Genomic DNA, 25,840 nt, shown 5'->3' with positions numbered 1-25,840 from the left:
GTCCCCCTTGAGCATAGTCATAATTTATTCATGATGGTACAGTGCGCATCACCCTTGTGTAGTCAGCTCAAACAGCGGCTGCTGGTGTGCTGCAGAGCCAACCAGCGACATCTAAAAGTAGTTGCTGGGCCCGAGATAAGATGCGTCTGGGCACGTTTGGCCACACTTACAGACAAGCCTTGGCTCTTTCACTGCCCGAGAAAACGGACGATTAACTGAACGTCAGTGAGAAGGCACTTTCCTTGAAACTAACCCCAGTCTCTGCTTGCACAGCTTTTCTCTGCGTTTAAGCGTGCACAGCTTTTCTCTGCGTTTAAGCGAAACTGCGGCAGAAGCAAGTAGCGGTGGCGAGACGAAGGCTTGTGCTCCCACGGCTGCTGAAAGAGCAAGGCTTGTCTGTATTCTAAACTCCATCTTGGGCCCAGAAACTACCGCTAGGCGTCGCTAGCTGGCTGCAGAGCACCCCGGTGGCCGCTCTTTGCATGCTCTGCACAAGGGTGACACGCACTGTACATGCACTTTTTATTTGCTCTTCAAGTTCATTGTCATTTGTCCATGATAGCACATGCGCTTTTCTTTTGTCTATCAACAACATGCTCACCCCAGGTGGTGAGGGCCACTTTATGTTAGTTGTGGAATGGCAACGTGATCTTCGAGGCTTGTAGGAGAGTCTTCAGTCTTTATCAATATAAGCTTCTTTTCTTGCTTTTCTTTCTGCATCCTGCTACCAGTCACATAGATTTCTGCACTGTTTTGCCATTTCACTTTGAAGCTGTGCTGTAGAGCAAATTGGAATGTCTACCAGGCAAACACATTTCAGACTAGTCTGTTTACATGTCCTTTCTTTTTTTTTTGCACCCTTGTTCTTTTGTTTGCTTACACATCATGGGTTGAGAGCGATATGACTTAAAAGCAACAACCTCCCACAGCTGCATTGTTTCCACGTGTTGAATTTTTTGGGGCTCTACACTAATCTCTATTTGTAGTGTAGTAGCTGGACTACGCCATTGCTTGTCCACCTATTTTGCTTGCACTTGGTGCCGTCAGTGCTCACTGAACCTATACTTTCTTTTTTCTTACAGATGAACAGCAGTGGCTTGTACCTAAACAATGGTAGTGCCTATCCAACATCTCCCGATGGCTGTAGGTCGCCTCTGAAGCAGCCATGTTACCTGCCTTCCTCGCTGTCATCACCCGTGGCTCGCAGTCCAGCCGTGGCTTCAAGCCCCACAGATTCCCGCGCTTCTACGCCAACACGACCGTACAAACTGGCCTTGCCTTTTCTGAACTTTGTCACCAGCCCCTCGAGGCGAACCTTGACGCCATCGCCCACTCCAAGCCCTCAGCTGCAGCCAATCTATGAAGCTGAGAGCCCAGATGAAATTGCATTGGTCGACGCTGCTTCACGTTACGGCTGCAGACTGCTTCGTCGCACACCAGATGCTGTCACTCTCATGCTGCCTGGTATGTAGCGAACTTGTGCAAGGTAGCATTTGGCTAAGGGGAAGCTACTGTAACAGAATATTTTCTTTTTTCTTTTACTTTTATTTTTTAACTGTGGGTCTGACTAAATGAGTTTCACGAAATCTGTGTACAAGTCAGGAACTGGCAACTGTTCTAAATATGTTTTCCGGTACCACCCATGGAACAAGCTGCATCTTCTACTCACTATGTGATCAGCTTTTGTTCAAAACTAGAGGGCAGCCATGATTTTCACTGAACTGGTTGCTTATGCAAAAAAGGTGAGGCGTGCAGACAGGACACAAGTCCACTTCTCTTGTCTTGTGTCCTGTCTGCACGCCTCACCTTTTGCATAATGAATCCTTACCAACTAGCTCAGATTTCTGTCATTCTAAGAACTGATTGCACTTCTTGTCAGCTTATATACATTCACGCATGCTGTTTCTTTCTCCCCCTTGGCCTTCTTTCTTTTGTTTCATCATCATGATTTCCAACACACATTTCACTGAAGCCTGTGAAGTTGTTCTAATCATCCTATTACTGTTTTATGGCTGTAGACCTCTTTCCTGGGCTAGTGAGTACTATATTGTTATGATGAAGTGAAGGTCTCTCATAGAGCCTAAAAGTTTTTGCACACCACATTGACAATTGTAAAAATGAAGAAAGAAAATAAAATTGTTTGGTGTTTCCATTGTGCAGGTGAAGGGCTGATTGAGTACCGAGTCCTGCATCTTCTGCCATTCGACTCTTTCCGCAAGCGCATGTCCATCATTATGCAGCACCCCAACACCAAGCAGAAGGTGCTGTACTGCAAAGGGGCTGACTCTGCCATCCTACCACTGCTAGCACCTACCAAAGACCAAGGTTAGTCACCTGACAGCTGCCTTTTGCAAGCTTGGGCCCACTGTCATATTTTTTAGAGCACAGCTCTTAGGCGGCCATTGCTGGGTTGAGCATCGGCGTCCCTCGGCATAATTGCACGAACGTGCTCAAGCACTTGTCATTTTCTTCTACCACAGCTGGCTCGTTGACGTCCTTCAGCGAAACCACGCTCATGCCACTGCTCGGGCATTCATCATCATCTTCTTCCACAGCTGGCCCTGCTGCCGCTCATCATGCCAGCGTTCCCATCCTGCCTGTTGTGCTCATGCCATTGCTCAAGCGTTCGTCGTCGTCTTCTTTCGCAGCTGGCTCCGATGCCACTCATCATGCCAGAGTTCCTGTATTAGCCCTCCCTCTGCGAAGGCGCGGGTGGCACTGGCCCACTGCCAGTTGGTGCGGTGATTTCGGTCCCAAATTCTTTGCCTTAATATATTGTGAAATGAAAACAGGTATCGAGCTGCACTCAAGTTTTCGCATTAGGGAGTATCATAATCACTGGACACTTTTTTTTCCCCAGTCATACGAAACTTATATTCCTTTTCCATATTACATTGCCCACAGAAGACGCAGAAAGCTCATCAAATGCAATCATCTTTGTCACATTGTATAAATAGTACAGAACAGAAGGCTGTGGAATAAAGCTTGACTACTTGACTAGCCCACAGCTCATGGTGTCTTTGCTTTGCAACAATGCAGAGCCAGTTTGAATACAAAAGTAATAAGTCAAATGAAGGAACGATATAAACTGTAATACATGAAGAACAATTGTCAAAACTCCATAATGTAACATTCAAAGTGTAGGCCGCTACAGTCAAGACAGATGTGTCTTGGACTAGCACATATATTATACATATGTGATTACATAGTGAAAAACTTGCATTTCTTCAACCCCAGTAAATTAATGTTTCAAAGCTGTAAACATACATGCTCACATGCATGTATGAATAGTGATTCAGCAGTACAGCTGCAAGAGTTGCAAGGAGATACCACGCATGTTAATGTAACATGACAAGGTATGTTTTCAATGTGGAGTATCGGTATCCAAATTATTTTTGTGAAGAGCAGACACAGCTCACAGTTCACTGTGCCTCTTCCACTGAGTACTGCATCTTCGCATTGCATGTCCCTAATTTTCACAAGTTGTCCAAAAACACCGGACTTTTATCATCCATGGATGGTTTTACGTAGAGAGAGGTTTTATTCAAGGGAAGGCCGCGACGATAGCCTGCTAGTGTTCTCCAGCCTGCTATTTATTTTATATGGCCTAATTAACTCTTTCGTTACCACCAGAAATGTACTCATGTTCGATTATTCTATATTTTAACATTTTATTTCAAGGTGTAGTAGTTCCAGTGTATACTGTGATACATGAAACTATAGCCTGATCACTGGTTTATTGAATGGATGTAAGGCATTAATAAATGCTGAGACAGTTTTTGAGAATTCCAATGTAAAACTTCGAAGAACCTTAAAGAAAATAATAATTTGTTATTTTCAGTATAAGTACTGGGAGTAAAAAAATTCTGAAATATACAAAATATGTGCCTGTCTCTTAGTATCCAACTTTTGTAAATTAGACCATGCAACGAAAATTATTATGTATATTTGTGCATGTCAATACTGGCCATAGTGATACCCATGCTATGTGGGGAATGCACTACCTTCGCAAATGTAAAAACGGGTATGTTTCTTTTGGGCAGGGAGCATTTGTTTTTGCTTATGGCAGCAGGCACCTGGTTTGTCTTACTGCACTATTTAGGCTTGCAAAGCAATAGTTGTCAGGTCATGGAGCATGCAGAAGCATCCTCATCCTTGTATATTGCATTTGATCAGCTTTTCTGCACAAGCAAGCTGGTGTAGTGCATGTTCAACTGGTGCTGGAGCCTCCACGTGCTCTATTCAGTGTTGCAAAATATTGTACAGTAATGATTAAAGGCACTTGCACAGGCACTGTTCAAAATGTAAGAGGTTAGACAGCAAACATTGGTCGAAGTTCGATCTGAAAGCGACTGCATGCTCTTGTGTGAGTGAAAACCCCACACGACAGGAAGGATCGCTCATAATGAATTGTACATACATTGTCAAAATGCTGATGGATAAAAGCCACCACTGGTGGGAAAGATAATGTTGCACTTGATGTCAGTCTAACACAATTATCAAAACAAAAATTTGGAGGAAACTTAAACTTCGCCTTTAAAAGTGGAATGTGATAGCATTAAAGGATCCCTGACTGCTTCTCACACTTCCCGGCAACTGGAGCGTATGTAACCGTAATGTTTACCTGGAAACGCTTGTCACGAACGCTATGCATTATGGCAAGCAGTGTGGTAAAACCACAGCTTCTTGCATGGGCCACGATGTGGTGGAGGCAAGCGGCAGCTGGAGTTAATACAAGGAACCGGGCACACTGCTCCGTGACCCCCAAGACACCCATTGTACTGGTGCACGTAAAATGGCGGATGCCGTGGCCGGTCTGTGAACGCCGTGACTGGTTTGTGTGTGTGAAGGGGTTTCTTTGAGTTTTCGTGTTACAGAATTACGTTTTCTCATATAGTCAAATTACAATCCGAGAGCTATCATGTCTGTAGGTTGTGTGCAAGTCGTAGTTTACAATTTTTCTACGCATTTTAGCTAGAGAAATTGTATTAGTTCAGTCAATTCCTTGCATCATATGGAAGGCCTGAGTATACGGGGTTCGAAAATATTTTTGGCCATGCAACATCTGATGCCGGATGTGAGACGCCAGATTTTCTGCAACACAGGCTTCTTAACGTTATTGCGTTAACGCGCACTTATGAGCACCAACCATTGATTCAGATATCGTTGAAACAGCCTAGACAGCCTAGGATTGGAGAATTAGACAACCCACAAGAAGCTTCTGAGTCGACTACAGCACGAATTTTGCATTATTTTATTGAGGAAGTGCTAGGAGCACTAGAGGCTAGTTTTGACAATACTTTCAGCCGGTGTTTTATTTTTCCAGAGTCCCCGATCTGCTGAAAATTGTCAAACCTGAGCAATAGTCAGAGTTCAGTAATCATTTCAAACGGTGCATGGCATTTCGAGTAGAAGTATTCTAGCAGAAATATTTCATGTCTTGAAACACTGTCGACCAAATTGATCAACTTATATAGATAACCCCAGCAAGGAAAGAGTTAACGAGCTAAACCCCCATGTCTTAGAAAACTTGCTGCTGCAAGTTGTATAGTTATTGTGTGTTATTGACCTTCTCAAAGAAGCTTGAGAACAGGTTAAGGACCGCACAAAGAGCAATGGAACGAAGAATGCTAAGCATAACTTTAAGAGACAGAAAGAGAGATGTTTTGATCAGAGAGCAAATGAATATAGACGATATTCTAATAGACATTAAGAGAAAAAAATGGCGCTGGGCAAGTCATGTAATGCACAGATTAGATAACCGTTGGACCATTAGGGTGACAGAATGGGTAGGTACCAAGAGAAGGAAAGCACAGTAGAGGATGGCAGAAGACTAGGTGGTGCGACGAAATGAGGAAATTTGCTAGTGCTAGTTGGAATCGGTTGGCGCAGGACAGGGGTAATTGGAGATCGCAGAGAGAGGCCTTTGTCCTGCAGTGGACATAAAATAGGATTATTATTATTATTATTATTATTATTATTATTATTATTATTGGCCGTATGTTGTATAGTTGCTGCATATTCAACTGCTGCTGGGGATTTGCACAGGTCCTGCTTTTCTTGCTTATGAAAGCAACAGCTGCATGCATGCACAGCCATAAAAAAAAAAGCATTGCCATGATCTTTTTTTTACAGCCATGCGCCAGGTGATACTGCGCACTCAGCAGCACCTGAACCAGTACAGCAAGAAGGGCCTTCGTGTGCTTTGCATGGCCAAGAAGGTAGGTGAACTGCACACCTTCAGTTGGAGCGTGCTCGTCGCATTGATGATTGTGATCGTCTAGCACTCTTGCTGAAGAGACAGCTGAATGCAGGGCAAAGGCCTCTCGCTATACTCTCCAATTACCTTGTCGTGCACTGACTACTCCTTACGCTCGCAAAACTTCTAACCTGATGAATCCATGTGGTTCTCTGCATGTTAATATTTTGCCTATCCTCTGCTATTCCCAACCATGTATGACATGCCTTGCCGAAGCTCTTTTCCACTTGACTTTTTCTAAAGCATCATCCGTCTTTTGTTTGTTCTCTAATTCATATTGTTCCTCTGTCTCCTAATTTGGCGTGTTATCATTTTCCTGACAATCCCTCACTGTGCTGTTGTTTCTTTACAAATGTTCTCATTTGTCGCCAAGTTTGGCTTCATATGTGAGAAAAGTACCGTATGTGTTTCACAATAATTCATTCTACTGCATAATTACGTTTTAAATTGTTGGAATCGGGTGATTCTGAAGAGAGGAAGAGAAAAAAAATGAGGGCCTCTAAGTAAACATATTTAAGTGGGACCAGCTTTTCAAAATGAACTCGTAGCACACTGTTGCCCTTGCAGCCAGTTAGAACATGTATAAGCCAGTAGAACATGCTGCAAACAGCAAGACTTCATGGTATACTTTAAAAACTAAACTATTCTGCACAAGGTGAACACAAGAATGAGTTTTCTTAGCACAGCTTCATTGTGGTGCTTGCCAGTTTCTCAGACTGCACTGGAATTTGCATATTCTTGTTATTGTTGATACCCTGTGAACTTTGTCGTTGAAGTGATCACATTCAGCTGCTGAGTGGTTTGCACTTCACTACATCAGGTGTTGGAGGACGAAGAGTACGAAGAATGGCTGGAGCAGCACAAGGCCTCTGAACTCAGTGTAGGGGAGGCTGAGGAGAGGCTTGTCAGTTCAGCTCGCCTTATGGAGACAAACTTGGAGCTGCTGGGAGCAACCGGCATTGAGGACAGGCTCCAAGAAGGGGTGCCCGAGACCATAGCAGCACTACGTGCAGCTGGCATTGTCATCTGGGTCCTTACAGGGGACAAACAGGTCAATCTCTACCATTCTCTCACATTTAAAGCCATAGCTGTTGTCGGCTCATTCTCCTAGTTATTTTGCTGTCTGCCAGGGTCACAAGTCTCTGCCAGTGACTTACCAGAATCCCAAAGTGCTCAGTGAGAAGGTTATAAAAAAGTAAAGAAAAAAAGCCACAGTGTTCCACCATAATTTCAACCCGGGACCCACGGGAGGCAATAAAAGATTTTGCCTCTCAGCTACTCCACTGATGCTGTAGCAGAGAGAACACCGCACCTGGAGAGTATGCTTGCAACACCAGCTGCTATGATTGGCTGATGCTACACTCTGACTCCACTCCTCTCTGCTGGATGGCACTGGCATCAGCCTCTCCTTTGTCTTCTAACGCGCCGTCCCACTTGTGAAGGGTGTCTTACGTTTTTTCTTCACAGAAAGAGATTGCTCATATCCATCTCTGAATCTTTGCTGCAAACAATACTACATAAAAAAATGCGAGACTTACCGCACATAATATCGGGCCAGCTATCACATAACTGCTCTGCATTGTGGGCGAACCTGCAGTTTTTTTGTTTGTTTTTTTCTATTCTTGTATTCCGAACAACCATTTTTATGTTCTGTGCCTGCCAATTGTTAGAGAGTCTGAGCAGTGGAGACAGTATTACTAATATTGCGGCACTCTGACATGCATAGATTAGTGGGTTTACGCCTCAACAGTATGTGGGTCATCGAAGACGGTTGAAGGAGGAAGACCATGTGCAGCTGGCTAGCTGAATTTCGATAGGCGCTCAGCTGATCAAGGCCATTACGACTAGCTCTACCTGACTTGTCAATAAACGCCTTTTGTGGGCGTAACAATATATGACTAGAATACAGCCGACTTTTGTTAATTCGACCCTCACGGAATGGATGAAACTGATTGAATTATTCACCGGGTTGAATTAAACAAGATGCAGAAAAAAAAACATCAGAACTTACCACTGGGGTTCATTTGGCAGTATTTGTCCAATTCTAACATACCTCTGAATCAAGTAAATCGGAGTCAAATTAACAGAAGTCTGCTATATCAGTATGTGACCAGGGCAGCAGCTGTTCTGGCAACACATAGTCAGTATTCTGTGCACAATGCATCAGCAAGGAGAGAGTTTCTCTACATATGAAAACCCGCATGAATGTTTGCATCTCTAGCAGAGATGCAAAACTAACATCCCTTTGTTGTTATTTGACCGTGATTTCCTGTAACCAAAAGCAGAGAAAGCCACTTGATTGTGCACCTTAGCTAGCAGCAGTGCCCCAGTACTAGCACATCAAAACTGAATTGCAGAGCTGAAACTTGTCATTTCTAAGGCTCAGCAACAATTATGAATGTTTGGGAAACAAAACAACTGTGAAAAATTGAACAAAAATAATGGAGCTCTCTTCAGTTGCACACCTCCGTTAGCAAAAGTATATACAAACCACAGGCATGCCAAAACAACTGTATTTGTAATTCAGATGCGCAGACTGAAATTCACAAGTGTACTGGAAAGTTCGCAATGCCAAGTTTGGACTGCAGTCCTCAATTTCAAGTACATTCATAGGTGGAGAAGAAAATCGGCTTTATTGCAGAATCTTTGGTTCATATACTTTTGCTCAGGGGAGTACATTGCAAAATATTGACAATTCCTATTACTTTCTTTTGCAGGAGACTGCAGTCAATATTGCTTACTCATGTCAGCTGTTCTCAGCAGACATGGAAGTACTAACACTCAACGCTCGTTCACAGGTAAGTCGACCTTGGCTTGTTTTTAAATGCTTGAAGGCCATTTTAATGTAGACATGGTGAGCTTGAAGAAATTAACGCAGCCATCCAAGTCAGCACTGAAATCTGGGCTAAACATGTTTTTACTGTTACTCAAAAAAAAAGTAACACCAATGGGCATCGAAACAGACTTAAAGCGAAGCTTTCATTGTGGAGCAGAATGGGCTTTGAAGCTGCGGTGGTTATAACTGAAAAGAGGAGGAAGGAATGTTGAGAAGGGCGTGGTGGAGAGGCTGTGAGAGGGTATGTGTAGGGCACGGCAGCGTCAGTTGGCTGTGACAGTGATGATGCCATTTTAACTATGGAGGATGCACACATGCGCTTGGTCACGTCAGTGGTGATGCGCCTCAGTGACATGCATCTGGCATGCATCTTGCCAACAGAGTTCTGAGTTGGCATTTGCAGCGTGTCTACCAACCTGGAAAACCAGGAATTCTGAGGGATCTTGAATAGTCTGGAAATACTCAGGGAAAGCTCTGGGAATTTGTGCTTCTATCAGGGAAAATTAGCTGTAGCTTTATTGAAAGGGAATGAAAGTCATGCTAATGCTGGCTCGAGTAACAGAGAGGAATCGTAACGAATCATCTTTGACATCATGTCGTCGGCTGGAGGAGTTGTCAGTGTATAGCCAACGACCAATTTTTCTAGACGCGCAACTTTTGGGACATTATTGATCATTTGTATGGCTTCTCGGCACCACCACATGTCCCATAGAGTCAATATGTAAGAACGTATTAAATTTCGGACGCAAGATTTTCCAGACTTTTTGCCATGACCGCAGGTCCAAAACGGCATTAGTCAAAGCCACCACCGCTGCCATTTTGATTATCTCACCACCTCGAACTGGCACTCTAACGCACAGATCCGCTGGTAGTCACCACCGCGGCAATGCTAGGCCTAGCTACTTCGACGTTCGCAACAACAACACGGTTTAACATACACTGTTAACGAGACACGGTTTGCAAAAATGCTCTTGCGCATGCGCTCACACATGGCTGTCCTGAGCGCCCTCTACATGGTTGGATGCGAGAAGCAGACGAACAACCAGCGCAGCCCTAGCACACCTTGAGACGCCGTTTGTGCATGGTGGTTCTGATCGCGCTATCTTCATGAAACGGCCAGTTAGTTGTGTTGCGTATGGGTGCACAAATTGCTTCACTGGCGAATGGAGCACAAGGTTATTTCAATTTCTGTCCGAGAAGAGCTCTCCGGCTAGGGAACCAGCATGGATAAGCGATGGCCAGAGATGCTTCACAGCACACAACTTGTGCTACACCTCCCTCCTCACAGAGCCAGTTCTCATCGCGCTACTTGCGGCTACTGAATTGTCATATGCCAGCATCGCAAGGTTATTTCGGCCTGCAAGCTTCGAGACGCGCTTAAAGGCAGCCGCATTTTGCCAGAAATGTGGAAAGCTCAAGATGAACGAGAACTGACAGAGCTTTTGGAAGCACAGTGGTGTCACTCGGTTTGTCTTCTTCATTTTCTTTTTCTTTTTTCTTTTTTTTTTTTTTTTTTTTTTTTTTTTTTTTGTTGTTCACCCTATCTAAAGCCCCTACATCCATGCGCCACCGCCGCTTTCTTAAGTAGCGACAACCTTTGTTGTGCGCCGTCTTTTCCCCTCACACCAAATCTGGTTCCGGCATTTCTGGTTCAGGCATTGCTGGTTTCAAAATTTCTGGTTCCGGCGTTTCCGCTTCCTGGAGTTGCGCTGCGGGAATTTCCGCTTTGACTGCCGATGGTGAGACACCCGCGCATGCTTAGCAGAGCTGTGGCAGTGACCATGAGAAGAATGCAAAGGCGACAAGCTGTTGTATTCCACTGAAGTAGTAGTTCCGGTCGCCGTTTTCCAAATGCACGAAAAACAACAGTGCTCTCCAAGCGCCCAGGCACTACATTCCACTGTACATTGTCTCTCGTGGCACAACCCGTCGCAGGTTGACACGAAGCAGCGAACACGATCAGATCGCTGATTACAATAGGCGGTGTTTCTTGGATGGAATCGCATTCACAGTTTAAACTGCAGGTGGTGCAATTAAAGCCTCTCCTTCGACGCGAAAGTAAACAACGCTAAAAAAACATAGCGTCACTTCCACTCGGAACAGGAAGCTGCAGCTACGAAAGTTCCACTTGACGCCGGAAGCTAAGGGGGTGAGTGGGAGACGAGCGTGGAGGAGGAGGGTAGGTTGGCGGTACTTAACCTGGTCGGCGGAAACGCGTATGGAGGGGTTCTAACCCTATCCAGAGAATACTAGCTCGCCCAAGCATTCATATTGGCGCATTTGCTCTCCATGCAGGACTACCAACAATCTATGTAAGCGGGACCTGGTAGTAACCACTATTATATACGTAAACATGGTCACGGCGCTACTTCTGTCGCTGGTGACGGTGTCGAAATATCTGCAACAAGTTGTCACTGACATGTAAATATGATAAATATGATAAGGTGATATCGAAAGTGCGCCTCATATGACAATCAGCACCCAACACTACATAACTATAGTGCCTAGAATATACTGGCTAGTGTGCTGTCCGCGGCCTCCCGGGTGGCACCGGATGCAGTGAATGCCGGCGGCTGCCGCTAGGGGCGCTGCAGTGCGGGTGGGTGCCGCGGCACCATCCGGTCCTCATAACCCGCCTTGTTTCCACCGCATCGGCAAGCGGGCTGCTCCGCTTTTTGTTTTTATTAAGCTGTAGCAGCAGCACAGTTCAAATGTGGGCAGCTGATTACTGATTAGGGTTTGTTTTGATTACAACAGGCTTCTTTAGCGCTTGTCGCTTGCGTGAAAAGCTTGTGCCAGCTCGGCTTCGATCGTGGAACCTCCAGTGTTTCTATCGAAGGGAAAACTTAATTTTTAAGGCAAAAGCCTTAGATCTCCATGTTTAATGGTTGTGATGTGAAGTTCAGAAAGTATCACACGACCCAAGGAAGGCCAGAAGCGAACCAAAGCATGTCCAGCCATGTATAAGGGATGATTAATGATTAGCAAATTTAATTATTGATTGATTAGTGATTGGATTAAGGTGGATTAGGTTGAATTAGGGGGGATCACGGTTTATAAGGGACATTAGGGTGGATGACGGAGGATTAGGGTGGATTAAGGTGAATTACAGTAAGCTTTACACCGTTTTCACCTTCGCGTCGAGATCTCTTAGGCGATAGCTAAGGATGCCTGTTTTTTATTCTAGCCATGATAGCAGCGTAATTTTTTTAAAGGTAAGTGTTAGGTTACATTTTTATTCTAATAAAATAAAAGAATGCTGAGGTTATATTACTGTTCTATTAATGTTAAATTAATGCATAACCATTCAAGACCGCTGTACCCGATCATTTTTCGAAATGACTCGAATTTCGCTGTTCTTTCTTTTTCTTTTTATTTGCTGTTGTTTCTGCCTGTTTCTTATTGTTGTCCTGATAGGTTTTAATGTTTTCGATTGTTTGTAAACAATGCACCCATCCCCTGGCTCATAATGCCCATTCGGTCCCGAGGGTATATGATAGTAAGTAAGTTAGCCTGTAAAATGGACAGCTGGTGTTCCGTGTACTATATAAATTTTTTAAAGCTGGTAAACACGTGCAGTTTTCTTTCTATGTCTGATGTACTTGAACAAAAATAGGAAACAGAGCTTTTATTTAAGCGTAACAAAGATTTTATTCAAGTGGAACAACAGTCAAACGGAGGCAGAATACTGCACTAGATGAGATAAAGCACACATACATGAAGATAGATCTAGTTGCAGTGACGCAGTTTAAGGAGCTTCTGCCGTTTTCTTTGCGCTTCCCTCTCTTTGTTGATGCTTTTTGCAAAAAAACGAAACCTCAAAAGAACATAGAACTTTACAACTGCGGTCAAAGTTGCTTTTTCGTGCTCTGGGCACCCTAGTTGTGGAAAGGCCAGTGTCTGCAGCTGACTTGAAAAATCAGCTAGACTCGCTACATGCAACTTGTTTTTACTAAAGAACGCAGTAAATGCATCTTCCATGGCCTTCACAGCTGTTGACAAGGTCTGACTAGGATAGACAAGGCCTCCATTGTCAAAATGGGTTGTGAAATATGAAGCAGCGTCGGCACTAGCTTCTGCTTTACTTACGCAAAGGCAGCCTGCACACTGGGGACAAGAATTTTTGGCAATGATTTTTCGTGCAACATAACCTGCAGTATAGTATATCAAAGCGCTATTGCTCCTTTTTTCTGTGTAAGCTTCATGTTCACCACTGGACGCAAGAGATTGAATGACATCCTCAGCTTCATTGATACTTCCGCGGTCAAGAAGGCCGTCTATCCTGTCCAGTAGGCTCCTGCCTGTTGTTGCACACAACTCATTTGGATTCAGCAGTGCTCTGACCACGTCTGGTGGGCAGTTTCCTCCTCTGGGTGGTGTGGCTAGATTATAAAATGCCAGTAAGTTGACAGTCACGAGAAACTGCGAAACTGTTGGCTGGTCGTTGCACCCTGCTGATTGTCTAATTATTCCAAAAAGGTTTTCTAGCTTATCTTGGCTTAAGCGGGACGTTAAAAGATATTTGAAGCCCACGGTAGATGACAGGTAGGACAACAGATTAAGGATACTTGTGGTGGTAACCCTTAGTCCAGAAGCTGTGCTTACTGTAAGAAAACCACCACCAGCCGGTTTTGCATGCTGCTCCCACTCTCGCAAATATTCAAGAAACCCTTTCAAAAAGCGCATGTTTGGACTTCCAGGCTTGAGCGCCTTTCCGCTTGTCCGTGATGTCATGACATGAATCAGGCGATTCATTTCTTTCACAAAATGTACAGTCGGCTGCACAGTCCCATACGAACACTCAATGCGCTCCCTGTACACAAATAGCCCTTTGATGACTTGATCGCTGAAGAGCTGAAACGCGATGTCCACCTTCATTTTTTCGCAACAGTTCAGCTTAATGTGTGCATTTCTAATGCTCAGCATCACTTTCAGTGTAACACTTTCCCGATCTGCTTCGAAAGCTGCTTGAACAATACCACTGTGGACATGTCCAGTTGGTGTCAGGTACCCTTTTGCAACAAATCCATTTCTCACGTTCTTCATTAAGTGTGGAAAATCGGACACAAAGAACAGCTGCCTCTTCGGATCGACTGGGTGCTTGGTGCTGCTCCGAACGTGGCTTGCAGAACCTTGAAAAAAATATATAAAGAAAACATGTCAAGGAGAAGCAGTTATTACCTAATTTCAAAAAAAAATTAATTGTGTGGTTTTACGTGCCAAAACCACAATAAGATTATAGGGCACACCGTGGTGGGTGACTGGACTATGGATTAATTTTCACTACCTGGGGTGCTTTAACGTCCACCCAATGCGCGGTACATGGGCGTTTTTGCATTTCGCCCCAGTCGAAATGCAGCCGCTACAGCAATGATTTGATCCCGCACCCTCGGGCTTTGCAGCGCGCTCTACAACAAAGCCACTGCTCCACCACGGTTGGCGATTAATTCATCACCAGTTACAAAATCGTAAAGCGTGTGCTGCAGTACTAGCACAACGTTGCAAGAACAACTTAGCATATTGCACTCAAATAAGATATCTCACCGTGTATTCCAAACAGCCGCCACATGCTCCTATTCCAGCTGGCGGCGTCGCATGTTATGCAGTCCACAAAGAGACCAGCTTTTTCCGCAAGGATGGCTGTTTCCACAATGATTTTCGCCAGTGTAGCAGATTTCACATTGCCCTTGGAGGCAAAAACGCCAAGAATTTGTGTCCCGCTTCCTGCATAAAGGTATAAGTATTTTCTGAGAGCATACGCCTTACATATTATACGGTTGCAAAGCAAAAAAGAAAAAGAAATCAGCTAACCAGTAAATGGCTGAAACAGCACTACTGTGCCATGGTCTGCCAGCACATTCTTCTGGTCAGCAGGTGTATGATCCCCGAGGTCGACAAAGCCTTCAATGTGGCCTTAATTGTAAAAAAGCACAGGAGGAACATCCAGTTTTACTTTGACATCTCAAGAAACGTTGGAACATATCAGGCGTTAGTAAAACAATGTAAACATGTCAGTTTCACATGAAAGGCGAGGAATTTATAGCGATGGCAAAGCATTAACCTACACGAAGTATTAAGGTTCGTAGTTTTATCAGTCGTGTAGGTTAATTACAGTAAAGATTCGCTAATTCAATTTACAAGTACGGTGTCGCGTGCGCACCGGTACTTCTTAATGGACAGTACTTGATGAACAGGAACTCTGGTGGAGAGCACATGCAGCAGGGAGAAAATGCCTCTCGCTTCACCGCCGTTCCAGAATTTGAGGTTACACGACCTCCAACTCGAGGCGAACAGAGAGCGTGTATGTAGCCACAAACCATCTCGGCTCGCCCTAATTAGGCTACGCACCCGTCGCAAAGGTGTGGTGCGCGAACAGCCATGCGCAGCCACGGCCGGGCTAGAGGAGCCTGCTACCCCCTATAGCTTGCGCTGGAATGTCAGCTCCAACATAGAGCGCACGGGAAGACGGTGTGCATCAAACCATCATAATTTTTGGCGCACCATTGCACGCACACCATACGGCGCTCGGGGTGTGAATGGATCTTACCGCACTTTAACTTTACACAGAATATTACGACCGTGGCGAAAATTTACCTGGAGTACGTGTTCATGTTGTAATTAATATCGCAATAAAAAGCAACACATTTCAGAACACCTTAGGCATATGGGTGTTCGATCGTAATACATTTCGTTTGAGGAAAATCATAGCGATTAGCAGAACACTCCATTTTCTTCATGTACGCAGGAGTTTCGAAGAATATGCAATGAAGCTTTACTCACCTGCTGCTTTTACATTTAGATGCTCTGAAAGCTTGATCTCATCGATGACGAGACCACCGTGTCGACTGTAAACATCCATGGCCTTCGTCTTTTCAGTCAAGGCATTGAAAATATTGGCACTGAGGCCAAAGCCACCCTTGAAGCGTTGCAGATACCTTTGCAGGCAAGTTCTCCCAGGCAGTACCATAATGGTTTCTCTGTGGAGATGTTCGTACAACTTCGGGCTTCGCATCTTCATCATCATGCATTCTACGATCCACTCATCATTGTATCGCATGCCTTTATGTGACTTCCGTCTTGCAACAAGGAAGCAGTTCTTGACAGCGAGTTGCTGTTTGTGAAGAAGAGATTTAATTTTATTTTCAAATGCCTCTTCGCTAACAGCCTCATTTTGCTCTTTCATGTGTGCCACCTGTTCTTTTGCAGTTGTGAGTCGTTTCTTGGTTCTCGACAAATTTTGAGAAATTTTCTTACAGTGTTTCTTTTCGCCATGCTTCCCTGCGCTTGCCCTTTCCCTTTTCTTTCTCCTGCATGCTTGGTTTTGAGCTAGAACTCTTTGGTACTTGCAGAAAACGCAGGACTCCCCTTCAGACTTTGTAGATAACAAGCATTTTTCCGCAAAATACATGTCTCTGTAGGAAGTGTGCTTTTTTGAAGCAGGCTTTAGGCCGCATCCACCACAAAGAACTGTCAAGGAAACATTCTTGATCAGGGATTCGGCCTCATCACGAGTTGCGAGGACTTGTTTTGATTTCTCTCTCCCTCTCAAGTAAACCGTGGCTACTACTGACTGTCGCTCAGGCAAAGGCTTTTCGAACAATACCATTTTCTCAATGAAAAGGGTGGCGAAGTTATTTATTTCGGCTTCACAATAAGTGTAAGCTACTGATTCTGCTGGCAGAGATGGCACTTTCATCCACGCGACAGGAATACAGAGGTCGCTGAACGGATGACGACTTTCAGTAGTGTTTTGCAGGCACTGAGCTCCATCATTTTGCGCGCTTGCTGCTTTAAAGCTACTGCGTGGGATGCACTCTTCAGGTACAGCAGCATTCTGGTGGACACCTTCGAGACTCTCTGTTTCCGCTCCCTCAATGGCTGAGCACAGCTCAGAGGCAGCTGACTCACCGTGCTTGCGCCGCTTTGATGGAAGCTTTAGATCTTGCTCGCACAGATTTCTTGTTTTTCTTTTTACTGGCACTTTAGGCACAAGGTGCTTAGGATACTCAGGAAATATCGTGGGTACAGCGTCGGGTTTCAGGCGCGGTTTATCGGCTCCCTCAATGGCTGAGCACAGCTCAGAGGCAGCTGACTCACCGTGCTTGCGCCGCTTTGATGGAAGCTTTAGATCTTGCTCGCACAGATTTCTTGATTTTCTTTTTACTGGCACTTTAGGCACAAGGTGCTTAGGATACTCAGGAAATATCGTGGGTACAGCGTCGGGTTTCAGGCGCGGTTTATCGCGGGGAATCTCGTGGACAACGCCGTTCACGGTGACAGAGAACGCGCGCTCGATTAAACTGCTTTCGAAATGTTTTTCGCAAACCACAGCAGTTGGTGTTAGTCTTCTGTCCGTTCTCTTGATCATTCTTGCCCATTCGGCTAGCCACTTCACATCAGATGGTGCAGTGAACAAGGATACACGCTCTGTGTTCGAGCGGTAACCGCTTTTACACAACGGCACAAAGCAGGTCCTCTCCTTACACTGTCTCTTTAGCTTCGGCATTTTTTCACCGCCGCCATATAGTTCTTGTAATGACAGGCACACAAACACAGCAGCGACACACTCACTCTTTGATAACACCAATAACAAACACGCAACACTGTAATAACACTGAGAACGCAAACATGGAAACCGACGCAACCGCTGCGAAACTGATGTGCAAAGCAGACGACACGCGCAGTCTGCACCTACCCGTATGGCAGCGACCTCTGCCGGCCACCGTGGGCATTCATTGCAGGCGGCGCCACGCTCCTCCATTGAAAAGAGCGGGTATATTCCATCCAGTATATATTCTAGCCAGTATATTCCAGGCACTATAACATAACTGAAGTGATCGAAATACACCACCCTATTGCAGTTTGCTTTAAGTTGGTTTCGCAGACGGGCAGCGCGCAGCGACCACCGTGCAAGGCAGTTCGCCTGGTTTGCTCTTTGCTGCTGATGGTGCACAGATATTCAAATGTATTTTCATTTAGCCTCTTAATATTCATGCATGAATTAAAAGGGGAGACGCGGCTTTCGCATCGCGAAAAATTGCGAAAAATCGATTTTGGGAAAATCAGATTTTCAGTTTCTATAACCCTCTTTCTATCTGACACCCAAATATCATCACTGTAAACCACTTAGAAGTGCTCTAAAAAATTCGCTTTATCAGCCAAGGTGGTGAAAAATCTCGCAGAAAACGAGAAAGAACAGCGTTTTTCAAGTCACAATATCTCCGGAACGGCGCGACCGAGCGCCGCCATCTTGGTCTCGTTGGAAAGCGCATTTCTCCGTTTTCAAATTTGCCGCTTCAGCGATCTCCTCCATACAGAAACAAGCGCACAAAAAGCAAGTGATTGAAGGTCGTGCCGGAGTCTGCGATTGGCCGCGCCCGCCACGTGACTCCAGTGCGGTTCGCCATTGGTCCGGCGCTCGTGTCGTCTGCTCGGCTTTTTGCACCTCGCGAGTCTGGACGTCTCCACTCGCCGTAATCGCGACGTCTCAAAACAGGCGCTACGCGGACATTGCAGTAGTGTGGCCGATCCCTACGCTTGTGGACGTTCAGACACGCGGCTAAGCATTCCGAGCATCAGCGACGCGGATTTCGCGACCAAGGTTCACATGCGGCTAAGCCTTTCAGCACTTGGTGTTTCGGAATTCGTGCCGAAGCGCATCGCGCACGCAATCCTCGACGCGGCTGAACATTTCGCGTATAGGGAGTCTCCGACTCGGCGATCAAGCACATCGCGCGCGGACTTCTCGGACCCTCACCTAAGCATTTTGTGCATCGGCGCCTCCCACTACGCGGATAAGCGCATCGAGGGTCGACTCCTCGAGCACGCGACTAGGCATTTCGCGCGTCGGCACCTCAGACTGCGCGGCTAGGTACTTCGCGCGTCGGCACCTCGAACTGCGCGACTACGCACATCGCGCGTCGGCTCCTTGTATCTGCGGCTAGGCATTTCGCACATCGGCACCTCGGACCCACAACCAAGCATATTGCGCGTTCACTCTATTATCATATTGTCACGATAGCTCGTAACAATATCTATCATACCACCCCTTCTTAAAGAGAACCTCATCATGAGCTCTGTTCACTAGGCCCCTTGGGCTGGCACAGACACCTGGCTGCAGAAGTGATCAAGGCATCATACAAAAGTAAAATTCTGGAAAGCACCTAGCAGCTGAATATCTATCACTGGCTCTCTGATCCTAAGTTCTACAGCCATTGTCAAGTAAAGATGACTTGGGAGGCTGCTGACACTCATTAAGTAACATGGTCAATTCTGCCAAAAAAAAAAAAAAAAAAGCCTCACTGAGTGTGCTGGAGATTGCTATCAATCGGGCAGCCTGCGGGTACAGGCTGCCTGAATGTACACTGGAACTATATTCATGCCCACACAAAGTTCTGCACGTCACTTAGTTTGAAACCTAGGCACCATGCTCTTTGTAGAGCAGCAGCAGAAAAGAATGCCCTAAAGAAGAAGAAAAGGGGGGGCGAAGCACACCAGACCAGAGGCCACATGTACAAGAAGTCCCACATCACAAGACACCCCAAAGACTACAAATTTGGTGCCTTTAGGAGAACTGAAGAGAAAGTGAAACTTTGAGAGCCGTTTTCTCAAAACTGTTTTTCTGCCTTTCTGCTCAGTTTCTGGAGCTGATTTCTTTGTTACCGTTTAACATATTTTGACTCCGTTTTTTTTGTCACGTTCCTTGGGCTGCAGTGCAGGTCATGACATTCTCGCTTTCTTATTTTGACCCTTTGTAAGTTTACGATATGGCTATTCGTCTACCCTGAAAGTGTGCTTGATGTGAAGGTAACATTAAATATGGCACTCCAAAAAATTTGTGTTGCAAAAAAAGAAAAGCAAGAATGTCCCGACCTTCAGCACGCATTTAGCTATGCAGTCAATACTTGGCAAGCCTTCTATCACGTTCTTTAAGTTCCCCAGGCTCTCCAGAAAGTAAGAGGGAGAAAAATTCTGCTCAATAAAATTGAATAAAATGTTCTCAAGATATCGCCCTGAAGCTTTTATGGAAGCATCAAGGAGACATTCTAAACATTTGTGCCAATTTCCATCAAAATCTATGAAGAAATAAGGAAGTTGATCTTCAAAGTCACGTCCCCCCTTGTTAAAAAGTTCACAGAAACTATGCCTTCAATTGCTAGCAGAGGCTTCTTTGTAACCGGCGACACCTACGGCTAGCGAGCAAGGCCTACCATCTTCACCGGTGGCAGTTAGTGCATGCACTTGAGAGAATGGCGCACCGTTTGAGGCTTTCCCATATGTACCGTGCGCAAAAAAGGACCATGTAATAAAATAAGCAACTCTGTGAAACTTTCCTTTGTTGCAGATGGGCGCAGATGTTATGGTAAACTTTCCTAAGCGGAGCATCATGCTCGGCTCGTTGACCTTGTCGGCAGCCACCGATCGCTTGAGCCAGTAGGCCTAACTCCCGGTTGTTGAAGCAGCAGCCGACTGCGCTTGCGATAAAAATGCCGGTAGTCACAAAGTATTTATATTCGTGAATATTTTAGCATCTGGACAATTATGTTGAAGTTAAGTGAACATAGAGTTGGTTCTCTCTATACTCTGTCGGCACCAAAGAGCCAACCAGGTGAGCCGCCTTGCACGGTGGTCGCTGCGCGCGGCCAGTCTGCAACACCAAGCGTGGTCACTCAGCGACACATCGGCAGTGTGTTTTGATGACGTACTCTCCGCTCTTTGTTGAAGGAGTGCATGTCGCTCGCACCAGTCCTGTGCTGGCATCAGCAGTCTCCAAATACAGTGGAAGCTCGGTGATATGAATCTCAAGGGGCGGTGAAAATATTCGTGTCACCCGAAAATTCGTATCACCAAAAAACGAGAAAAAATACATTTTAGACCAGAGGCCCACGTACAGGGAATTTTTTCCATGAAAGGAAGTGCAGGATGTCTGCTTGCATCTTCTTTTCCACCAGGTCAGCCATCAAAGAACTTTGGAAAGAGAAGAACTGAGCAGATGTGTTTTCGCACACAGTCTCTGATGCAACCACGCGCTGCAGAATGTCAAGTGCGTGCATTGTTTCTGCTGCCGTCGGCAGCTGATCATCGTAGCTGTTGTAGCTATCTTCATCATCACTGCTTGCGACCGTAACTTGCGATGTGTCCACATCATCCACAGTGCCTGCAACACTTTACAGACCAAAAGTTACTAGGTCGTCATCTTTGGTCACGAATTTGTTGGCAGAACAGTCCACGCCAAGTAGGTCCCAATTTTTAATCTGGACCAAATCTGGGTCTTGTGAAGAGGTTGCCACACTGGATTTGAAAATGCCACACTTGCTGAAACAGTTTGCAATTGTCATAGGCAACACACAATGCTAAGCCATTACAATAAAGTGTAGGGCATCCAGAAGATTGATCTGCAGGTTTGCGTCCTTGTGGTCAATTTTCTCCAGGAGATATTGCACCAACAAGCTTTTACAATGATTCTTGACATTCTTGATAATGCCAGCATCAAGCGGCTGCAAATGACTGGTGGCATTTGCTGGCAAAAATACAACTGTCACGCTCTGCAGCATCATCTCTTTTGGGTGTGCTGGGCATTGATCTAAAATCAAATCAGTCTTCCTGTTTTGACTAGACTTCTTCCTATCCGGGTAGGTAGCAAACTCCAAAAACAATGACGAAATCATCCACGCCTTTTTGTTAGCTTTATAGATGCAACGTAACTGCCTGCCCACCTTGGAGCATCGCAGCTTCTGTGATGTGCCTATGACTGTCAGCTCCATCTTCACTGATCCATCAGCATTGCAGCAGAACAGCACAGTCACGCTCAGTTTGCTCTTCTGCCCACCCTAGAAGACTTCACTTTTAAAACGCAGACCCTTCTCAGGCTGCAAGTTGCAAAAAGTCCAGCCTCGGCCACGTTGAAAATGTCTTGAGCTTCGTAGCCCTCAATAAATGCTTGCAATGTTGCTTCCATCCAATCCTCAACAGCAGAGGCGTCGACCTTCTTGGCTTCGCCGCAGATGGTCTTGTAGGCAAGGCCATGCTTGGCTGTAAACCTGTGCATCCATCCTCCGGAGGCCTGAAAATCTTCTATGACAAGCAGCTTTTTCACATACGACTTTACCATCAATGCTGATGCCAGCTGCTCTCACTTCTTTAAAACACGTCAGAATAAGTTCTTCCAACTTGTGGGAGATATGGGGTTCTCCTCCGTACTCTTGGGACAAAGGAACGACAACACAGTAGTGCAAACAATCACAAGGGCATTTATTGCACCTTTCATAGATCAATGCCAGCTAGCCGAGTTGCTATCCACAAAACATGCCGATGGGCGCGTGACAAATCTAGAAGTCTGACTCACCGAGCAACCGGATAGCGAGCGAATATGTTCGCCCCATGCTGGATCCCAACGCCTGGTCGTTCGCATGTACAGTCACGCGAATGGTGGCACGTTCGAAGGCGGCCGCGCAAGACAGTCTCGCCGAAGCATCGGACGGCGCCCGCCGACGATCTCGAGCCCAAGAGGCCAAGCGCCTTCCTTTCGGCGCCCAAGTAACCTCGCCTGTCGGCGGTGTTAGCAGCACAGCACTAGCGCCATCTCTCGCACTGCGCTTCAACCACTCCGACCGCCGCGGGCGCCAGGCCATGCGGCGGGCGAAGCCGCCCTGCAGGAGACGAGCTATGCGGGAAAACTAGATCTCAGGGGAGGCGTGAGAGTCACGCATCCCCACAAACTTGACACGATGGCAAGATTTAGCCTCCTTTTTGTTGATGCCAAAGCACTGCACATTGAGCATGATTTGGTCGCACTGACTAACAAGGGTTCATAGAGTAGACGACACTAGGCCTAACTCCTTGGCCAGGTCCGCACACTTTTTCTTCGGTTCTTCATCCACTTTCTTCAAAATTTTTAGTTTTTCATTATAAAAGAGTGCCTTCCACTTCCACGACATTGTACCTTTGGAGGCTGACATGGCTCTTGAGGATTGATGCTTGTGAACAGACACATGCACATGAAACAGACGTGCACACACAAGCGGCCCACCACCCCCGCCACCACCAGGCTCTCTGGTTGGCTGCTCCGTAGAGTGAACGGGCCAATCCGCAGCGGCATATCCGTTGTGTGCAAACCAAATGGCGAGAGTACTCAACGTTAGAAACGAGGGGGAATGCTTGATTGCCACGACAGCCATGGTTTATAAAAAAAAATACTAAGAAGGAAGCTAGAGGCACCAGAGCTGCAGCCAGCGGGAGCAAAAGGTACAGCAAAAAGGTAGGTAGAGGGAAATAAAAGATGAGATGGGTCAGGGAGAACAAACAGGCATAGAGGGAGTGAAATGCTCTGTTCATTCAGAGCAGCACCTCACCCGCCGCTATTGTAAACACACTAAGAGGAGGAATACCATCAGCGGAGGAGGACTGATTGCTTTTGAGGCCACGCACATCCACGGCCGCAATGAAAATCCCGACCCATCTGGCCTCCTGCCCATTCCACCGTCAGCTGCTCGCATATTCGTATCACCCGCACCGGAGTGATAACTGTATACGGATGATCACAATTTTTTCCTTATATGCAATGCACTTTGACCGGTGATTTCGAAAATTCATATATTCGTATCAGCCGAATTCGTATCACCGAGATTCTACTGTATCATCATCAGCAGCAGCAGCAGCAGCAGCTTGGTTATGCCCACTGCAGGGCAAAGGCCTCTCCCATACTTCTCCAACTACCCCGGTCATGTACTAATTGTGGCCATGTCGTCCCTGCAAACTTCTTAATCTCATCCGCCCACCTAACTTTCTGCCGCCCCTGCTATGCTTCCCTTCCCTTGAAATCCAGTCCGTAACCCTTAATGACCATCGGTTATCTTCCCTCCTCATTACATGTCTTGCCCATGCCCATTTCTTTTTCTTGATTTCAACTAAGATGTCATTAACTCGCGTTTGTTCCCTCACCCAATCTGCTCTTTTCTTGTCCCTTAACGTTACACCCATCATTCTTCGTTTTATAGCTCGTTGCGTCGTCCTCAATTTAAGTAGAACCCCTTTCGTAAGCCTCCAGGCATCTGCCCCGTATGTGAGTACTGGTAAGACACAGCTATTATACACTTTTCTCTTGAGGGATAATGGCAACCTGCGTTTCCTGATCTGAGAATGCCTGCCAAACGCACCCCAGTCCATTCTTATTCTGATTATTTGTCTCATGATCCGGATCCGCGGTCACTACCTGCCCTAAGTAGATGTATTCCCTTACCACATCCCTTGCCTCGCTACCTATCGTAAACAGCTGTTCTCTTCCGAGACTGTTAAAAATTACTTTAGTTTTCTGCAGATTAATTTTTAGACCCACCCTTCTGCTTTGGCTCTCCGGGTCAGTGAGCATGCATTGCAATTGGTCCCCTGAGTTACTAAGCAAGGCAATATCATCAGCGAATCGCAAGTTACTAAGGTATTCTCCATTAATTCTTATCCCCAATTCTTCCCAATCCAGCTATCTGGAGCATTGGAGAGATCATATCTCCCTGCCTGACGCCTTGATTTATTGGGATTTTGTTGCTTTCTTTATGGAGGACCACGGTGACTGTGGAGCCGCTATATATATATCTTTTAGTATTTTATTGCGAAGCAATACTACTTTAGGTCGCACTTCAGCCCGTTCCGTGGCGAGGCGGCGGTAGGCACCATTGACCTTTAGCGTGACCTCGCTGCGTGACGTCACACCACGTGACCTAGAGTGACGTCACACCAGCTGTGTAAAAACGGGGCCCCATCTCACGCCGTCGCGAGGCGAGGCGGTAGCCACCAACGGCGGCCTAACTCCCGCTCCTCTCACCAGGGGCGCTACGGTCGGTGTGACATCACACCAGCTGTGTAAAAACGAGGCCCCATCTCACGCCGTCGCGAGGCGAGGCGGTAGCCACCAACGGCGGCCTAACTCCCGCTCCTCTCACCAGGGGCGCTACGGTCAGAGTGGGCATATCTTACGACGCGGAGAAAATGGAGTGTTACCGCACCGTCGGCCAATCGATACTGGAAGATATTGTAATGGGCACGCTGGTGAGGGAAATGTTTGTCGGCATACACGGATTCGACGGATGACTTCCTCTTAGATGATTCACTGTAAGCCGTAACACTAGCATAACCCAAGACTACCACCAGCCATACTACCAGCTGATCCGAGAATAACACACTATTGCTTCGCAATCACCAGGCTTAACCAAGCTAAGCCACGGCCGTTTTTTTTTTTTACATACGGCTCGTCTACATCGTGATTCTGTAATGCCTCCATGACTGCTGAGGTTTCGACTGAATCAAACGCTTTCTCATAATCAATGAAAGCTATATATAAGGGTTGGTTATATTCCGCACATTTCTCTTTCACCTGATTGATAGCATGAATATGGTCTATTGTTGAGTAGCCTTTACGGAATCCTGCCTGGTCCTTTGGTTGACAGAAATCTAAGGTGTTCCTGATTATATTTGCGATTACTTTAGTAAATAGTTTGTAGGCAACTGACAGTAAGCTGATCGGTCTATAATTTATCAAGTCTTTGGCATCCCCTTTCTTATGGATTAGGATTATGTTAGCGTTCTTCCAAGATTCCGGTACGCTCGAAGTCATGAGGCATTGTGTATAGATGGTGGTCAGTTTTTCTAGAACAATCTGCCCACCATCCTTCAACAAATCTGCTGTTACCTGATCCTCCCCAGCTGCCTTCCCCCTTTGCATAGCTCCCAAGGCTTTCTTTACTTCTTCCGGC

General features: G+C 46.0%; 1 protein-coding gene across 1 annotated transcript in view; it reads left to right on the top strand.

The window, feature by feature from the left end:
* LOC126535958 (phospholipid-transporting ATPase VA-like) overlaps positions 1–25,840 on the top strand; it is a 214,125-nt gene that overhangs the window by 165,455 nt on the left and 22,830 nt on the right. The window contains exons 11-15 of the mRNA XM_050182831.3: positions 1,083–1,464; positions 2,161–2,325; positions 6,136–6,221; positions 7,080–7,310; positions 8,977–9,057. Coding sequence (XP_050038788.1) covers positions 1,083–1,464; positions 2,161–2,325; positions 6,136–6,221; positions 7,080–7,310; positions 8,977–9,057 — 945 coding nt within the window. The remainder of the gene's footprint in view (positions 1–1,082; positions 1,465–2,160; positions 2,326–6,135; positions 6,222–7,079; positions 7,311–8,976; positions 9,058–25,840) is intronic.

The sequence above is a fragment of the Dermacentor andersoni genome, chromosome 4 (assembly GCF_023375885.2).
Source record: "Dermacentor andersoni chromosome 4, qqDerAnde1_hic_scaffold, whole genome shotgun sequence".
In the NCBI taxonomy this organism is placed as follows: Eukaryota; Metazoa; Arthropoda; class Arachnida; order Ixodida; family Ixodidae; genus Dermacentor; species Dermacentor andersoni.
Note: the sequence above shows the minus strand (reverse complement) of the source record. Positions and strands in the feature narration are given on the sequence as shown.